The sequence below is a fragment of the Chelonia mydas genome, chromosome 1 (genome assembly GCF_015237465.2).
Source record: "Chelonia mydas isolate rCheMyd1 chromosome 1, rCheMyd1.pri.v2, whole genome shotgun sequence".
Lineage (NCBI taxonomy): Eukaryota > Metazoa > Chordata > Testudines > Cheloniidae > Chelonia > Chelonia mydas.
The window spans coordinates 189,265,057-189,284,152 of record NC_057849.1 but is presented as its reverse complement, the minus strand read 5'-3'; the positions used below and the strand labels follow the sequence as shown (position 1 = coordinate 189,284,152).

At 44.9% G+C, this 19,096-nt stretch overlaps 1 protein-coding gene across 1 annotated transcript in view; it reads right to left on the bottom strand.

Moving 5' to 3' along the window:
- Positions 1-19,096, bottom strand: part of MORC1 (MORC family CW-type zinc finger 1) — a 96,372-nt gene that overhangs the window by 56,453 nt on the left and 20,823 nt on the right. Inside the window, exons 9-11 of the mRNA XM_043538504.1 lie at positions 18,166-18,291; positions 2,631-2,710; positions 1,229-1,302 (exon numbers count right to left, since the gene is read on the bottom strand). Coding sequence (XP_043394439.1) covers positions 1,229-1,302; positions 2,631-2,710; positions 18,166-18,291 — 280 coding nt within the window. The remainder of the gene's footprint in view (positions 1-1,228; positions 1,303-2,630; positions 2,711-18,165; positions 18,292-19,096) is intronic.

Below are 19,096 nucleotides of genomic sequence, written 5' to 3'. Positions count from 1 at the left end.
AGACTTTTCCATTTAGGGGAAAGAGCAGTAAAACAAGTTATTTTAGCATCGATTAATACCCTATGGTTTTTTTCCAAGCTGCTTCCCATTCTGAGAAAGTGAATATTCTAGAGCCCACCCTACTTCAAAGCTTGTCACTACAGTCTGCTAACAACCCTGATGCTTCCAGACACAGTTAGTGTACTGGAGATTAAATCAGGATATATTAGAATCAGTGTTAAATATTCACTCTGCTGCTCAGAGCACAATACCCCAAGGAGTGGAGCAGAAGGCAGTAGGTTTTAATTAACTCTATTCCTCCATTTATATACATCTGAGGCCAAAGAATGAAATTTCAATGTTTCTGGTCTGTTTCACTTTGCACCCAAACACCAGTGGCATGGAGTGTAAGTTAGAACAGTCAATTATCTACAACGGCAGGGTAACACACAAGAGAAAAACTATCGTGATTCTGGCCAGTCAAAAAAGAACAAACACCAATTTCAGTGACACTCTATAAGAGAAAGAAACAATCATTACAATATTTTGGAATGGAGAGATGAAGTTACGCTGTAGGTGATGGACCCTTAAAATAGATTTTGAGAATTAATCACCACACTTGCTCCTCCTTCCATCTCCCACAGTTTCACATGTTTTGCAAGTGACATATGCCTTTCTGCTGACAGCAAGCCTTGTCTTCCGCATTTCACAGGCAAATCATGAAAAATTCAAGTCTACATGCATGCATGGGGACAGAAGGCTGGAGGACCAATGAAGGCGGGGGCGGGGGGGGGGAACAATATTATTACATAGAATTAGTTCTATGAATACAATATCTCCATACATAAGCATTATAATTATCACATTTAAAAGCAACCGATAGGCGGAAGTTTCTTAAAATATTTACTTGGAAATGTAACTGAATCCAAGACCAGTGCAACTAGGCACTTTATCATTGTAAAACTCCTCAATAATAGGACATACGTAATTGACAGAAAAGTAGTTCTGGTTATCCTCCCTAGTCTTTAATATTACTTGTAAGCTAAATTTCAAAAACCTTTCATTACAGCTGTTTCTAGCCTATCTTTTTGAAAAATTACATTCTGAAGAAATTAGGTACCTTTCCAAAAAAGCTACTACTGTTCATTTTCCACACTGACACCTGTGGCCAGTAAACATGGGCTACTGCGGAGCGATAACAAGCAATATTTCTGAATATGCATAAGAAATACTATCATTGCTATAGTACCTTACTGACTTCATGCAGAAGAGATCCTTCTAAATGCTTTAACTGGCACTTAGCTTCTTCTACAGCTTGTTCAGCTAGAAAACATAAGCAAAACAAAGCAATTACTTAAAGTATAGCTTAGAGACATAAAATACTGGCTCTACAGGAAAAGAAAACGTTTACTGGGTAAACACCATGACAACTTGGTACTGTTAAATGTTTTAAATCTCAGATTATGCATTTGTGAGGTGCTGAGCATCCTCTGTCTTACTGAAATCTCTGGGAATAAAGGGCACTTAGTGAATGACGGAGACTGCACCACGTGAGCACGTCCTGAGGTACTAACATACTTAGTCACTAATTTAGATTTACAGACAATTCATAGATTCCAAGGCCAGAAGGGACCAGTCTGATCATCTAGACTGACCTCCTGAAGAACACAGACCAGAGAACCTCATCAAAATAATTTCTAAAGCATATCTTCTAGAAAAATAATCCAGTCTTGATTTAAAAATTCTCAGCGATGGAGAATTCACCATGACCTTTGGTAAACTGTTCCGATGGTTAATTAATTACACTCACTGATCAAAATGTATGCCTTATTTCCAATCTGAATTTGTCTAGTTTCAATTTCCAGCTGTCAGCTTGTATTATATCTTTCCCTGCTAGACAGAAGAGCCCATTATTAAATATTTGCTCCCCTTTTAGGTACTTATAGACTGTAATCCATTCACTTTTTAACCTTCTCTGTGTTACGCTAAAATAGATTGAGCTCCTTGAGTTTATCACTATAATGTAGATTATCTAATCCTTTAATCATTCTCATGGCTGCACTCTGAACCCTCTCCAATTTATCAACATCCTTCTTGAATTGTGGGCATCAGAACTGGACACAGTATTCCAACAGCAGTGACACCAGTGCCAAACACAGAGGTAAAATAACCTCTGTACTCCCCCTTGAGATTCCCCTCTTTATGAGTTCAAGGACTTCATTAACACTTCTGGCCATAGTGTCGCACTGGGAGCTCATATTCAGCTGATTATCCCTCATGACTCCCAAAATCATTTTCAAAGTCACTGCTTCCCAAGATAGAGTCCCTCCACCATGTCAGTATGACCTTGGATTTAGGAGGAGGATCACTACTTTTCTTTAGATTCCTTGCTTTCTTTAATTAAAGCTCCCCATCCTACCTTGCAAAGAAATCTGTGACTATTCTTTTTTCTGTATTTTATATTTTAAACCACAACAGAGCAGTTGTGGGAATTTAGCTAATATTTGTGAGCATATAAAAATATGAAGTGCTACAAAAGTGTTATTGATTTCTATTCACAAGAGTTTTACTACTAGCATAATTAAGCCACAATTTTGAAATAAAAAGCAAAATTATAGTACTAAAAATGGTTAGTTCAGGATATTACAAACCAATCTTCACATCCACTTCTGCCTTCTTTATTTCTTTCATTGCAGTGCCTTTAAATGATGATGTGATGTACGGGTACATTCTGTTATGACAGAATGGTAAAATCATTATGAACTGCATTTTCAACACACATCAGAGCAGTCACAGGAGCAAACAAATGTTATGCAGTACATGTTATAATGCACATTACCTTCGGATTAATTTACCTTCTCAGAGGCCAATGCCAACAAGGTCTGCCACAAAACTGCCACTTTGTATATGCTAATAAGTGCTAAAGAAGTTGTAGATAGACTACCTCCCAGAAGCAATTTAGATTTATATTATTAATTTATATTATTTTTGAAACAAAGATTGATTGATGCACTTTGTGAAATTTTCCCTTTAGTGCCATGAATTTCAAATGTTTGCATCCAGAATATCTATGATGTCTTTGCCCTGGTCTACACTAGGACTTTAGGTCGAATTTAGCAGCATTAAATCGATGTAAACCTGAACCCGTCCACACGATGAAGCCCTTTATTTTGACTTAAAGGGCTCTTAAAATCGATTTCCTTACTCCACCCCTGACAAGTGGATTAGCGCTTAAATCGGCCTTGCCGGGTCGAATTTGGGGTACTGTGGACACAATTCGACGGTATTGGCCTCCGGGAGCTATCCCAGAGTGCTCCATTTTGACCGCTCTGGACAGCACTCTCAACTCAGATGCACTGGTCAGGTAGACAGGAAAAGAACCGCGAACTTTTGAATCTCATTTCCTGTTTGGCCAGCGTGGCAAGCTGCAGGTGACCATGCGGAGCTCATCAGCAGAGGTGACCATGATGGAGTCCCAGAATCGCAAAAGAGCTCCAGCATGGACCGAACGGGAGGTACGGGATCTGATCGCTGTATGGGGAGAGGAATCCGTGCTATCAGAACTCCGTTCCAGTTTTCGAAATGCCAAAACCTTTGTCAAAATCTCCCAGGGCATGAAGGACAGAGGCCATAACAGGGACCCGAAGCAGTGCCGCGTGAAACTGAAGGAGCTGAGGCAAGCCTACCAGAAAACCAGAGAGGCGAACGGCCGCTCCGGGTCAGAGCCCCAAACATGCCGCTTCTATGATGAGCTGCATGCCATTTTAGGGGGTTCAGCCACCACTACTCCAGCCGTGTTGTTTGACTCCTTCAATGGAGATGGAGGCAATACGGAAGCAGGTTTTGGGGACGAAGAAGAAGAAGAAGATGATGAGGTTGTAGATAGCTCACAGCAAGCAAGCAGAGAAACCAGTTTTCCCGACAGCCAGGAACTGTTTCTCACCCTGGACCTGGAGCCGGTACCCCCCCGAACCCACCCAAGGCTGCCTCCTGGACCCAGCAGGCGGAGAAGGGACCTCCGGTGAGTGTACCTTTTAAAATACTATACATGGTTTAAAAGCAAGCATGTGAAAGGATTACTTTGCCCTGGCATTCGCGGCTCTCCTGGATATACTCCCAAAGCCTTTGCAAAAGGTTTCTGGGGAGGGCAGACTTATTGCGTCCTTCATGGTAGGACACTTTACCCCTCCAGGCCAGTAACACGTACTCGGGAATCATTGTACAACAAAGCATTGCAGTGTATGTTTGCTGGCGTTCAAACAACATCCGTTCTTTATCTCTCTGTGTTATCTTCAGGAGAGTGAGATATAATCCATGGTCACCTGGTTGAAATAGGGTGCTTTTCTTCAGGGGACACTCAGAGGAGCCCATTCCTGCTGAGCTGTTTGCCTGTGGCTGAACAGAAATGTTCCCCGCTGTTAGCCACAGGGAGGGGGGAGAGTTGAGGGGGTAGCCACGCAGTGGGGGGAGGCAAAATGCGACCTTGTAACAAAAGCACATGTGCTATGTATGTAATGTTAACAGCAAGGTTTACCCTGAAAGAGTGTAGCCAGTGTTTTATAAAATGTGTCTTTTTAAATACCGCTGTCCCTTTTTTTTTCCTCCACCAGCTGCATGTGTTTCAATGATCACAGGATCTTCTCCTTCCCAGAGGCTAGTGAAGATTAGAAAGAAAAAAAAAAACGCACTCGAGATGAAATGTTCTCCGAGCTCATGCTGTCCTCCCACACTGACAGAGCACAGACGAATGCGTGGAGGCAAATAATGTCAGAGTGCAGGAAAGCATAAAATGACCGGGAGGAGAGTGGCGGGCTGAAGAGAGGGCTGAAGCTCGAATGTGGCGGCAGCGTGATGAGAGGAGGCAGGATTCAATGCTGAGGCTGCTGGAGGACCAAACCAGTATGCTCCAGTGTATGGTTGAGCTGCAGCAAAGGCAGCTGGAGCACAGACTGCCACTACAGCCCCTGTGTAACCAACTGCCCTCCTCCTCAAGTTCCATAGCCTCCACACCCAGACGCCCAAGAACATGGTGGGGGGACCACCGGTCAACCAGCCACTCCGCCACAGAGGATTGCCCCCCCCCCCCCAAAAAAAGGCTGGCATTCAATAAATTTTAAAGTTGTAAACTTTTAAAGTGCTGTGTGGCATTTTCCTTCCCTCCTCCACCACCCCTCCTGGGCTACCTTGGTAGTCATCCCCCTATTTGTGTGATGAATGAATAAAGAATGCATGAACGTGAAGCAACAATGACTTTATTGCCTCTGCAAGCGGTGATCGAAGGGAGGAGGAGAGGGTGGTTAGCTTACAGGGAAGTAGAGTGAACCAAGGGGCGGGGGGTTTCATCAAGGAGAAACAAACAGAACTTTCACACCGTAGCCTGGCCAGTCATGAAACTGGTTTTCAAAGCTTCTCTGATGCATACCGCGCCCTCCTGTGCTCTTCTAACCGCCCTGGTGTCTGGCTCCGCGTAACCAGCAGCCAGGCGATTTGCCTCAACCTCCCACCCCGCCATTAACGTCTCCCCCTTACTCTCACAGATATTGTGGAGCACACAGCAAGCAGTAATAACAGTGGGAATATTGGTTTCGCTGAGGTCTAAGCGAGTCAGTAAACTGCGCCAGCGCGCCTTTAAACGTCCAAATGCACATTCTACCACCATTCTGCACTTGCTCAGCCTGTAGTTGAACAGCTCCTGACTACTGTCCAGGCTGCCTGTGTACGGCTTCATGAGCCATGGCATTAAGGGGTAGGCTGGGTCCCCAAGGATACATATAGGCATTTCAACATCCCCAACAGTTATTTTCTGGTCTGGGAATAAAGTCCCTTCTTGCAGCTTTTGAAACAGACCAGAGTTCCTGAAGATGCGAGCGTCATGTACCTTTCCCGGCCATCCCACGTTGATGTTGGTGAAACGTCCCTTGTGATCCACCAGAGCTTGCAGCACTATTGAAAAGTACCCCTTGCAGTTTATGTACTCGCCGGCTTGGTGCTCCGGTGCCAAGATAGGGATATGGGTTCCGTCTATGGCCCCACCACAGTTAGGGAATCCCATTGCAGCAAAGCCATCCACTATGACCTGCACATTTCCCAGGGTCACTACCCTTGATATCAGCAGATCTTTGACTGCGTGGGCTACTTGCATCACAGCAGCCCCAACAGTAGATTTGCCCACTCCAAATTGATTCCCAACTGACCGGTAGCTGTCTGGAGTTGCAAGCTTCCACAGGGCTATCGCCACTCGCTTCTCAACTGTGAGGGCTGCTCTCATCTTGGTATTCATGCGCTTCAGGGCAGGGGAAAGCAAGTCACAAAGTTCCATGAAAGTGCCCTTACGCATGCGAAAGTTTTGCAGCCACTGGGAATCGTCCCAGACCTGCAACACTATGCGGTCCCACCAATCTGTGCTTGTTTCCCGAGCCCAGAATCGGCGTTCCACAGCATGAACCTGCCCCATTAGCACCATGATGCCTACATTGGCAGGGCCCATGCTTTCAGAGAAATCTGTGTCCATGTCCTGATCACTCACGTGACCGCGCTGACGTCGCCTCCTCGCCCGGTATCACTCTGCCAGGTTCTGGTGCTGCATATACTGCTGGATAATGCGTGTAGTGTTTAATGTGCTCCTAATTGCCAAAGTGAGCTGAGCGGCCTCCATGCTTGCCTTGGTATGGCATCCGCACAGAAAAAAGGCGCGGAATGATTGTCTGCCGTTGCTGTGACGGAGGGAGGGGCGACTGACGACACGGCTTACAGGGTTGGCTTCAGGGAGCTAAAATCAACAAAGGGGGTGGCTTTACATCAAGGAGTATTTCAGGCAGGACTTCACGGAGGGTTCCAATAAGAAATGGTGCACCTAAGTTATTGTTCTTATTGGAACAAGGAGGTTAGCCTGGCCTCTGATTGATACATGGCTAGATTTACCTCGCTGCACCTTCTCTGTGAGTGACTGCAGTGTGACCTAGAGAAATGAGTCCCCTAGATGGGGGAAGAGGCAAATGAGTACAAAACAAATCTGGTCTATTTCTTGTTTTGATCCACTCCATCTATCTTTTACATCTTTGGCTGGCAGCAGACGGTGCAGAAGGACTGCATGCCATCCACATCTCATGGCTGCTCGGCAGAAGACGGTACAATAGGACTGCTAGCAATCCATATTGCCTGCCTGCTCACCATAAGATGGTTCAATAGGACTGACTGCAGGACTAAAGAGAATGACCTGGTCAAGTCACTCCAAATTTAGTCCCTGCGCCCATGTCTGCCCAGGCGCTCCCAGCCGATGCGGCGAGGAGCACCTTGGACATGACGATGACGGCTACCAGTCGTATTGTACCGTCTGCTGCCACAAGGCAATGGGTTGCTGCTACTGTATAGCAATGCAGTACCGCGTCTGCCAGCACCCAAGAGACATACGGTGACGGTTACCTGAGCGGGCTCCATGCTTGCGGTGGTATGGCGTCCGCACAGGTAACTCAGGAAAAAAGGCGCGAAACGATTGTCTGCCCTTGCTTTCACGGAGGGAGGGAGGGAAGGGGGGACTGACGATATGTACCCAGAACCACCCGCGACAATGTTTTAGCCCCATCAGGCATTGGGATCTCAACCCAGAATTCCAATGGGCAGCGAAGACTGCGGGAACTGTGGGATACCTACCCACAGTGCAACGCTCCGGAAGTCGACTCTAGCCTCGGTACTGTGGAAGCACTCCGCCAAGTTAATGCACTTAATGCACTTAGAGCATTTTCTGTGGGGACACACACACTCGAATATATAAAACCGATTTCTAAAAAACCGACGTCTATAAATTTGACCTTATTCCGTAGTGTAGACATCCCCTACAGTCACATAAAGGGTGTGTGTCTACACTGCAGTTAGACATCTGGGGCTGGCCTGTGCCAGCTGACTTGGGCTCGCAGGGCTTGGGCTGCGGGACTGTTTAATTGCAGTGTAGATTTCCGGGCTCAGGCTGGAGCCTGGGGTCTGGGACCCTGTGAGGTGGAAGTTTCTCACAGGTCAGGCTGCAGACTGAGCCTGGAAGTCTGCACCACAAGTAAACAGCCCTGCAGTTCCAGCTCCTTGAGCCTGAGTCAGCTGGCACGAGCCAGCCGAGGGTTTTTAATTGCAACGTAGACATACCCTAAGCAGGGGCGGCAAGTTATACAGGCCCCATGGTGCCCGGGCTCCAGCAATATTCAGGGCGCTGGGGCCTGGCTCCACCAATGTTTGGGGTCCAGTCTCTCTCCCGACCCCACCAGCTGCCCCCCCCACCTCCCCAGAGGGTCTCCTGGCCCCCATTTGCTGTCCCTGCGCACCTTCACCAGGCTCCCCCCAGCATCCCTGCCTCTCCCCTGCAGCTCCACGCTGGGTGCTTCCACTCTGCTGGCTCCAGGCATCAACTGCCGCTGCAGGGTCCTCGTGCCCCCCATCCCCTAGTGGCAGGGCAGGCTGACCCTGACCCTGCCCTTCTGCCTCGGACCCTTCCCTTTTCCGGTGGGACCCTCCACCAGCACAGGGCCCCCTCACCTGCAGTCACCTCTCCTGCCCCACGTTGGGCAAGGGGCAGCCCCATCCCTCACCCCCAGTGAGGCTACAGTGAGGGGCAGCAGCAGGGGAGGAAGCACACACGTGATGGCAGCCCTCCCCTGCCCCCCACCACAGGGGAGGCGACGGGGCTTCCCGGGCCTGAGAGGGGCCCTAGGAGCACATGCAGTGACTGTGATGCGGGGTGAGTGTGCTGCCGAGGTGGGGGGGGGGGGGGGGAAGGCCCTCCCCAAGAGCTCACTGCTGCTGGCAGGGAGAGGGCTGAAGGGAGTCCTCCTCTCTGGCCCCAGCCCTGGGGAAGCCTGCCTGCACCCCAAACTCATCCCCAGCCCTGCCCCACCCCAGAGCCCACACCCCCAGTCAGAGCCCTCACACCCCCGCACCGCAACCCTCTGCCCTAGCCCTGAGCCCCTCCCACGCCCCAAACCCTCATCCCCCCCCAGCCAGAGCCTTCATCCCCCACAGCCTAACCCTCTGCCCCAGCCCTGAGCCCCCTCCTGCATTATTAACCTCTCATCCCCAGCCCCACCCCACACCCCCAGGCCCCACCCCTGCACCCCCTCCCTCCGCACCCCTTCCCACCCCCAGACTCTGTCCCAGAGCCTGCCCCCCCACTCCTTCCCACACACTCTCTCCTGCCCACAAACTCCCTCCCAGAGCCTGCATCCCCCACCCCTTGTCCCAGCCCACACCCAAACTCCATCCCAGAACCTGCACCTGCTCCCCCACCCGCTGCCCCAGCATGGAGCCCCCTCCTGCACCCCAACTCCATCTCAGAGCCCAACCTCTCAGCCCTTCTGCACCCAAACTCCCTCCTAGAGCCTGCACCCTGCCCCCCAATCCCCTGCCCCAGCCCAGGGCCAGCACCCCAGACCTCCTCCCACCACCCAAACTCCACCCCCCACCTGCCTAAGGCTCTGGGAGGGAGTGTGGGGGGCGGGTTCTGAGCACCACCAAAATGTCTACAAACCGGCCACCCCTGACCCTAAGAGCCCTTAAAGCACAGTGGCTTTGGATACATTGTCTCTCATCAGACCCAAATAACTCACCACACCCAACACTCTGTTGTCATGGTATTTATCCAAAAGGTAATGTGTAAGGTATTATATGAAAGCTAATAACACACTAGTTATTAATATCATTGTAAAATGCATGTGTGTGTTAACATTATATGTAAAGTTATGAATTGCCTCTGTATGATGTTACTAGAACATATTTAAGACCAGACAGCTAAGCCTCGGTAAAGGTGATAAACAGGTTTGTTCTAGACAAAGGAATGTGGGTTTACTTCAATTTACATATTAGCAGTAAACAAAGACTTAAAGCTGCATCAGCAGGGGTTGTCCTGATCCTGAACTCTAGACACAGAGAATTAACATGCCTCCTGCATCCCAGTCAAACAGTGGAGACTGAATCCAGAGGAGTCCTTCCCGACTTGTAAGACAAAGAAAATCCCTTTGGGGATTGTAGCGGGGCAGTCACCCTGCTCTGACCCTGAAAGGGTTAAAAGCCAGCCCTTGGAGAGGACTGGGGCTGAAAGACAATAAGAAAAGGCTGGGAGGCAGCCAATCAGGGCCAGGCTGGGCCCTATAAAAGAGCTGCCAGGCCAGAAGGCAAACAGTCTCTCTCTCGCTTTGGAGAGAGAAGGACCTAGCTGTCTGGGAGCACAGAGTACCTTGGGCAGAGCAGTGCTAGGGAAGGGCAAGAGGAGCTGGGGAGCTCCAGCCTGACAACTCCCCAGACTGAGGCCTTGTTAAAGGCCAGGGGAGGTACTGGGGCTGCTGGGAAAGGCTGCAGGTCCATCCCCCTTGCCAATGATGAGTGGCCATTACAGACTGCAGTTTGCCCCCATGAGAGGGGGCTAGATGATGACTGGCAGTAGCCACTGAGGCAAGGTAGGCATAGGGTGAGGGGGGTCTCCTGGGAGGGGAGACACAGAGTTTGGGGGTACTGCTGCAGGGCAGAACCTCAGGGTAAATGGAACTGGGGTCCAGGAGAGACACAGGGCCTGAGGCAGGAGAGACGGAGACCAGCAGAGAGTGCTCCGAGAGCTGGAATTGAGCTAATTCCCGAGGCAACACACCAATGAGTCTGCTACATGGATAAAAGGAACAGAAAGAGACTAAGGAAGCAAGCAATTTGATCTCTGTGATGGCTCCTGGCCAGTAAAATCTGTAATGGAGACTGTGGATGAGAGGAATCATCTGGAACAGAGACTGTATCTTTCTAGATTGTTTAGTTTTTAAGATGTGTGCTTTCACTTTTATTTGCTACCTTTATCCCTTTTACTTGGTATCACTTAATCCATATTCTTTTGTTAATAAACTCATTTTGCTTTCACTAAAAACAATAAGAGCTGTATAAGGTCAGTAAAGTGTGTGCTTCTAGAAAGCTGACAGGCTGGAGTGTTTCATGGTCTCTCAGAGGCAGCAAACTTAACACTTTCTCTATGGGAGTCCAGGGAAAGGCACTAGTCCCAGCAGTAGGGCGAGGCTTGTGGGCTGCTACCAGCCTGTTGGTGTGAGAGCTCTGGACCAACACTGCGTAACCACAAAATACCTAGGGTTACAAAACAGATGGTGACCCAACCCCTTACTGGCCTGGGTGAATTCCAAAATGTCATAGTTTAACACATACCAACACAACTATTTCAAGCCATTGGAGCAATTTACTGCTCACCTTACTCATGCACATAGCATCACTCAAGTTAACTGTACTAACCGACCAGCAGGATTTGACATTATCTGCTTATCATCATCCATAAAAGGAATTTGTACTTCAAGTGAAAAGTATTCCACATGCAACTGTGTATATATAAAGTATCAGATTTTAAAGAGTCAGGGGACAACTTTTATAACAGCATATTTAAAGTCAATTACTTTTTATACTGTCACCTATTTACATGTGTGTTTTTATTATCCTCAGGAAAATCACTGTAATGACTCTAATTTCAATTAAAGAATGGACTGTAACCAAAAGTGTACAAACAAGTTTGTAAATGTTCACGATGCAGATTAATATTTTAGTGCCTTGCAGTCCTTTTTATTGCACCCAAGCTGCTCAATGGAGGAAACTAAGGTGAAAAGAGATGTCATTATGACAACTTTGCATATAAGAGATGGAACTAGAGTTGTTTTGTATTTTTTTTTAAAAATGCAGCATTAGTTTGAAATTTGGATAGACTACTAATTGCTAATACAGGAAGCATTTTTTTCCAGATAAATTGAAATGGAAAAGGGTTCTTAGACATTAAAAACGATTTAACATGCTAGGATACACTCAAACAACACTGCCAACATCTGAAAAGTGAATTAGTCTCATTACTAAGGCCTGGTGTACACTTAAAATTTAGGTTGAATAGCTAGGGGGGTTTGAGGTGTGACAATCCACATTGCAGCTATGCTGACCTACCCCTCTCCCTCAGTGTAGGCACAGCTAGGTCAATGGAAGAATGCTTCTGTCAACCTAACTATCGTTGTTCGGGGAGGTGGACAAGCTACAGCAATGGAAAAATCCTTTGTGTTACTGTAGAAAGTGTCTATATTATGGTGCCACTCCACTGTAGCCATGCCACTGGAGTGCCCATAGTGTAGACAAGCCTGTGGTTGTCTTTAACTAATGATTCTGTGAAAATAACCAGAAGAGTGTATTTATGTAACAGCACTCTCTAGTCTGTCAATTTATGCTATTTAAAAAACATGAAGTAAAGCTACCTATGAATATGGAAACCAGTAACTGCCAATGGATTTGTTGTTATATTGAAGTACAAAAAATAATTGGAGGGTGGATTTCATGAATTCCTAATTACCTTGAAGAATCTGATCTAAATTATAAGCATTTAAATGAAAATCTAGCTACACAATGAAAATTAGTAAACTGAATGTTGTTTCATTTGAACACTTCTTCCTAATACCAAGTTTGAAGTTAAAGTATTCATGTGATTTGGAACTGATCTGAGATCTGTGGATGAAAAGTACTATTTAAGAATAATAATATAAAACAGTCTTGCAAACATTTATCTTGTACTTAGTGTGGTATCAGAGAGATACACCAAGAGGGTACCTATTCTAGTGTGTTCGGGAGAGAAGTCATCTAATAACACAGTATCTAGGTTTTAGAAGTTAGAAACAGAAAGAAACCGATTGGTTTTTCCAATTAATAGACTGACCAAAGGACTTGAGATTTCTACGGAAATGCCTTGGAAAAACAACGAGAAGTTTCCAGACTGGAAAAAAACAAATTATGTTGTAAGTTACTTGGTACTTAATGTTGCACTAGTAAGTTTAACATAATATTGTGTTCAATGTTTCTCATCATTTGTACACAACCTGTGGCGAAGCGTCCTCAAAATAATACACGTAGCCCTTTTACTATTGTTTGAAGAGGTTCATGGCCAGCCCAGCCAGAAAGTCTGTTAACTATCATTTCACAGGTATGATAATGAGAAACCATAAAGATATATTACATACTGAAGACATTTAAAACTAATAGAGGCACAGTCAGCTTCCAGTAGCTTGCAGTATAAATATATGCATTAACATTAATATTAACTTTAAGACGTTAGTAAGCTAAAATATAGGATGGACCATAAACCTCCAGTTCCAAGGGAGAAAATTATTAAGTATTGTATTTAAAGAGCCAAGGTGGGCGAGGTAATATCTTTTATTGGACCAACTTCTGTTGGTGAGAGAGACAAGCTTTTGAGCTACACAGAGCTCTTCTTTATGTCTGTTATACTTCCTCCTCTTAGCTCTTGTACAAGGGAAAATTAGAATCAGATGGTATAGCTCCATCTACTGAAACAAAGAGGAAGCAAAAAATCACAAGGGACATAACTAGTCCCCATAACTTATTTCCTAATGAAAAAAAATTAGCAGAAAATCTGAGTGGACTGAGGAACGAGCAACAGAAAGTACTGTTACATAATTGGTTTTGTCAGTTCTCACTCTCCTACACAGGAACATCCAGAACTACTATCAAATGTACCAACCAGTATTAATAGTGGTGGTGAACTTACCATATTAATGTAGCAACCTGTGGGTGCCCACATGGCAAAGTTACAAATGAATACAGGTATGTTTCTGGCAGTATGACCTCTAACAGAGACTGTTAGTTGCTCTGAAAGCCAAGTTTTGAATGCACAGTGTTCAATTCAGCATGATATTTTAGCTGTTGTGGTTTTGATGGAGCAGTTTCAAAGGTCTTGATGCAAACTGACAATTTGCACCCCCTTAATGTCATCGTCTGTGATTTCATGACACAGGCTGAAGAAGAAAGGTTAGTTAATATGAAGTTCACTGAAAACTGCAGGAATATCTGAGAGGTAAATGGAAACAATCTTGTACAGAAAAAATAAATGCATAGCCAGGAGTATCAGCAAATCAAGAGGTTACATGGCTGGGGGTGTGGAGGGAATGTGGTTACTGAAGTGGAAGTTTTCATAAGCTCACAGAAGTCAAGGAGACAAAATATGAGCCAATGATTAACTGTCAGACGAACCTGTGCCCTTGTCTGACCTGGCTTTCCTTCAAGAGTTCTGTGGATCAAGTGAAAGCAAGGGATCAGATGTGTAAACTGTCAGCCCATGACATAAAAATGCATGTGTCCCACCAGCTACAGGATTCATTACTGTACTGTAGAACACCAGCAATTCTCTCCATGAAAGCCCTAAGAATCAGGGAATTTAAAACACAGGGAGTCTGGGTGGGTTTTAATAATGACCGGCAGGAAGCAGAAGTTACCAAGCAGAAGTGCATGAGGAGAAAATGAACTATATAGGATGTGATCCTATTCAACGCACCCAACAGTGAGAAAATTACAGAAGCCACTTCTCACTGGCAGAAAACAAAAACCCTTATACAGAAAACACAAAGATGAAAAGTGGCCACAGCTATTCCCCACACAAGTTTGTGAGGTCACAGAGCTGGCCTTATCTAAAGCCTGTCCTCCCAGATTGTTGGTTGATAGATGAAATGCCATAGAAAGAAATGAGTCATGCTGGAGAGCACAAGGTGGTGTCAGAACATAGTTCTGAGCTACAATGGAGCAACAGCTCCTTCCAAGGAACCTCATCAGAATGGAAAGTCACACATTGGGTGTCCCCATTTGGGGAAAGCCGACTGGCAATGAGGCGGCCTGAAAAGAAGTGATGTCTACCTCAGGAGAGGGGTGAGCCCAAACTTCTGGATCTCTTACATTCTGGTCTCTCCCACCCATAGCACTTCTGTAGCACTTTATTTTTGTTCTCTCTAAGTTGAGCACTAAGTATAAAGCAACAAGGAATTAGCAGCAGAGGACTAAGGCAAGGCCTCCATAGCTTCCAGACTGGACTAAGGCTCCATTTGTACCACTCCAAGCTGGCCAATGTGAGTGATATGCTTGCTCCCTCTCCATCTCCACTATTGAGAAAGGATATAGGACCAATATATGGACTACAGAGCCAGCATTTTCTGGAATTACCCAAGCAGCTTTCCTTGACTTCTACTTAAAACCAGTCAAACTGAGGAAGCAAAAACGATTTTGGGAAGGGAGAGGGGAAGCTGGTGGCAGAGACTAATTTTGTAGTTTTGGGGACGGGCTCCTTGTTGAAAGATGGCTTTATAATAAGGAATCCTGAAGAACTCATTACATTCTAGCATCAAGTTCTCAGTTTGGAACAAATTGTTAAAATATGATAGGATTCTCATTTCACTGGAAAAGTGCGCAAAAGCAGATACAATATGTTAAAGGAAACTGACACTTTGTACTTAATATAGAACAAAGTCTCAAAACACTCCATTAAAAATAACTGAGAACCAGGATAACAGGCTCAATATTCAAAAGTGATCAGACAAAGAGGGTCACGCAAATTGAACGAGCAAAATACATAGGACATTAAAATAGAACAGACACTGAAAGTGATTGAAAGAGTGAATATTTCACCTAGAGAGCACACTTCTACAATTATTGGGATATTCACAGCAGTTATTTTCAGAAGGAATGATATTTTTGGTGCTGCAAAATTGATTTTAACACTTAGCTTGAAATGAGGGCTATTACACTACTGCAAGAACATGAACATTGAAGTTATGCTAAGCTTCAGTCAGAAAGTGGCATACACTGAGATATGCCAGCAGGATTCTGCCAAGCAGTCTCTCCCCCTTGAGCACTAATGTTGGGGGGCGGGGAGGGAGGGGGGGGCAAGTTATAGAACAATAGTTTGCTTATCTACACTGGGGTATCTGCTGCTACAAGTTACATCCAGGCCCACGGATTAGTGACTTTACAATGCTATATTCACTTTTAACCCAGAGTATTTTCCAATTTAACCTGATAAACTACACAAAAGGATTATTTGACACGCCACTTAACAGGCAGCCACCTCTCAGACGTAATGTGGCAATTATGAAAGACCACACAGCAACACTACATAACTGTTTAGGATAGAAAGTGAATGATTCCACTGCGTTGTATGCCAGCTTGTTTCCTACTATTCCCTATTAATACTTTGGTCTACATTCATCCCAAGCCACTCATCTTCGCACCCCTTTGGTATCCTTCTCTAACTTACCAAATACTTTTACAAGATGCCCATTGCACTCTCCCCTTTCAATTGTGCCTCATTCAAATCCTTCCATTTGCTGCTTTTCCACGAAACTCTGTGATCCACCAACATATACAGTATCTAACCCAGTTTAATTTTTTTTTACAAACACATTCCCAGCTATTTGGAGATGTAATTCATTTGATTGTATTGTGTGACTGAACTGTTTCTACCCTAGACTTGCACTCTCTGCAGTGCAGGCTCCATCTCTCCTCTATTGTTAAGCTATTAAGCACAAAATAAAGTTCACAATTAGAAGGAGCTGTTCTCAGTATTTGGATAAGAGCTAGTGGCATTGGAACCGAGAACAATTGCCGTAAATCCAAGACCCTCAACAAGGTTAAGAAAGGTCAGCTGCTCCAGGAAAGCCCTATGGCAGGCCCAACATGGTGATAAAACAGATGGGTAAAGCTAGAGTGATCTTTGACTGAGGAAGAGCTAGGGCATTAAGGAATCTTTAAGTCAGCTATGGTCAGTGGAGAAAAGCCAAGAGTTTCCGATCTGTAGTTTGAGAAGTATAATTGAAGAAGCTAGAGTCACTGATTTGGCATTTTCCTTTTGATCAGTGGTCAGAAGTCCATTTAACTTATCCAGGAGATACGTGGTGCTCTCAAGTTTGGATTGTTCTATGTAAGTTACATGTATGTATTTACCTAGCATGATATACAATATGTTCTAAAAGTGATACCCAAGTTTGAAAACAGATGCAACTTTCATAAAATCCAGTTGTGTGATGCAAAATAGAATACATGATGACTCCCACTGAAGTGATCAATTTATTAGTAAATAAATTGATTATCCTAGGGTGGTTGACAACAATATGTAGAGTGGGATTTTTAAAAAAAAATCACTCCATGTTGGCCAAACTCTATTCTCTTTTAAGAAAATTTCATACTTCAATAGGAACAAAGTTAGATCAACACTGAGCTCTTTTGTAAAAATTCTATTGGGCACCAAGTATTAACCTACATATTTTAGTTCCAAGTTCTAAAATATGCCTCTAATCTGTCTTCCTGTTCACATTTGCCTCTTAGTTTAAATTCGGTGAAACTATCGGACTGTGCTTTCAGCTATAAGTTTTCCTTGTCTCAGCCCACCATGGTAGTTGCAGGATGAAGACGAAGTGCTTTGGTAGAGGAATACACTCTAGGGGGTAGGATTTCTAAAGCACACTAACATTTTGCACATTAATTGGTCCATGTAGACCCTGCTGGTACACACCAAAGGCTCCCTCATGAGCCTTTAATACAGTACTGTTTCAAACAGTACTACTTTAAAGATCACCAACAGAGTCCCCATGGACCAATTAATGTGCAACACATTAGTGCACTTTAGAAATCACACCGTGGGATCCTAGAGAACCCCAAGATTTGTGTATACTAATATTTAAAGTGCTTGGAAACCCTACGCACATGGTACAAAAAAATCTTATCTAGTTTTTTACATTAGTATCTCTGTTGCACGCTACACACCAGCTAATCAACCACACAGCTGTACCCACAATGAAAGCCGTTTTTCCCCTTCCATAAAGGTGTTAAAATTTTGCTACTAACTGATCGCTTTGGTTTGTACACTTAAGTCAGATTCTCACCACTAACTTCAGAAGGAGTTGGGTCCCTAACTACAATGGGAATATGATCAGTGCACTACCTGGGCTCAGTAAGATTTACTTTAGGAGCAACCCCATACAAAACTATAAACTAACAGGATTAGGGGGTCATTAAAAATAAACCACATAAGTGACCTATAATCTTATACTGCATCTTTCGTACAAGAACAGAAACACCTTGGATGCACCCAAGTGAAAACAAAAATCCCTCTTTAGTTGATTATCTTATGTAGCACGTTCTTTGCCCTGCGTCATGGTAACTGCCAAGCATTTGTCACAGATGATTACACTTTAGCAGACCTGCCTGCCAATGCAATTTGAACTTTGCTTAAATTATAAGTCACATTGCCATCAAAATCAATTTCCCACCATGACAAAAAGGCTACTTAGGCTTTCAAGTGCACTGTTTTGAAAATTAAAATATTTAAGAGTGTAACAGCAATGGAAACTTACTCACCTGGGTCTGTAAAAGCAGTAAGGCAGGCGCTTAGTTTCTACTTTCTCAGCTTGAATGAATATCCTCATATGCGGGTCAAAATACAATACAGCTGTATAGGCTCTGAGTGACCATCGCTCTGGAAGGCTGAAATATCCAATATGTAAGCAAGACCACAAAGCGTGAACTCTACTACACGGAAAAATTAGATGAGTAATAACCTAAGACAACATGCCCACCCCCAGACTCATTAAACTAAAATGCGCTGGATTTCTGCAGTGCTCTCTGTAGGTATTAAAAGATTTTGGAAGGTTTTCTCCAGAGTAAGTTTGTAAGAACCTTGCAAATGAACTGCAATTTGTGCACTGGGCTTCAGCTGATGGCACTAAAAACTACAGTACAGTTCTTGATTTGGATAGAAATTAGTTTTATAATGGGATGCTGTTGACCTATAGTATGAAAATCTCACTAACAGTGGGATTTAATGCCGCACAGCTTCAGGCTTCAGACATTACCATGCAAGAAGTTAACTTACTCAACCCTGGGAATCTAGTTTTCTCACAGTATTATGCCACAAACATCTATGGTGCTTTACAGATGAGGAAGAGATATGAAAGTGTGAGACTGGAGTTCAATCTGACGAGCTGGGCTGGATAGCAGAGAGCCTTGCTGGGTAGCCCTGCTGTTCCAACCCTGATTGCCTCTTTAGCTCTACTTCCTTTCTTGGCTGAAGACTCTGGAGCACTCTCACCCTAGTGGGCTCTCTAGGCCTCCAGCCACCCTAAACTATAGAATGAACAAGAGACTTTCCAGCCAATATCTTTGAGCTCTATACCCAGGAGGCTCTGGGAGGGTATATAGGCTCTGGGAGGAGGCCAGTGAGAAGACAAGCTCCCTGTCTTACCAAAGGGGAGGGGAAGTTGTAAGGCCCAAGTGGGTGTGGGGTGGGGAA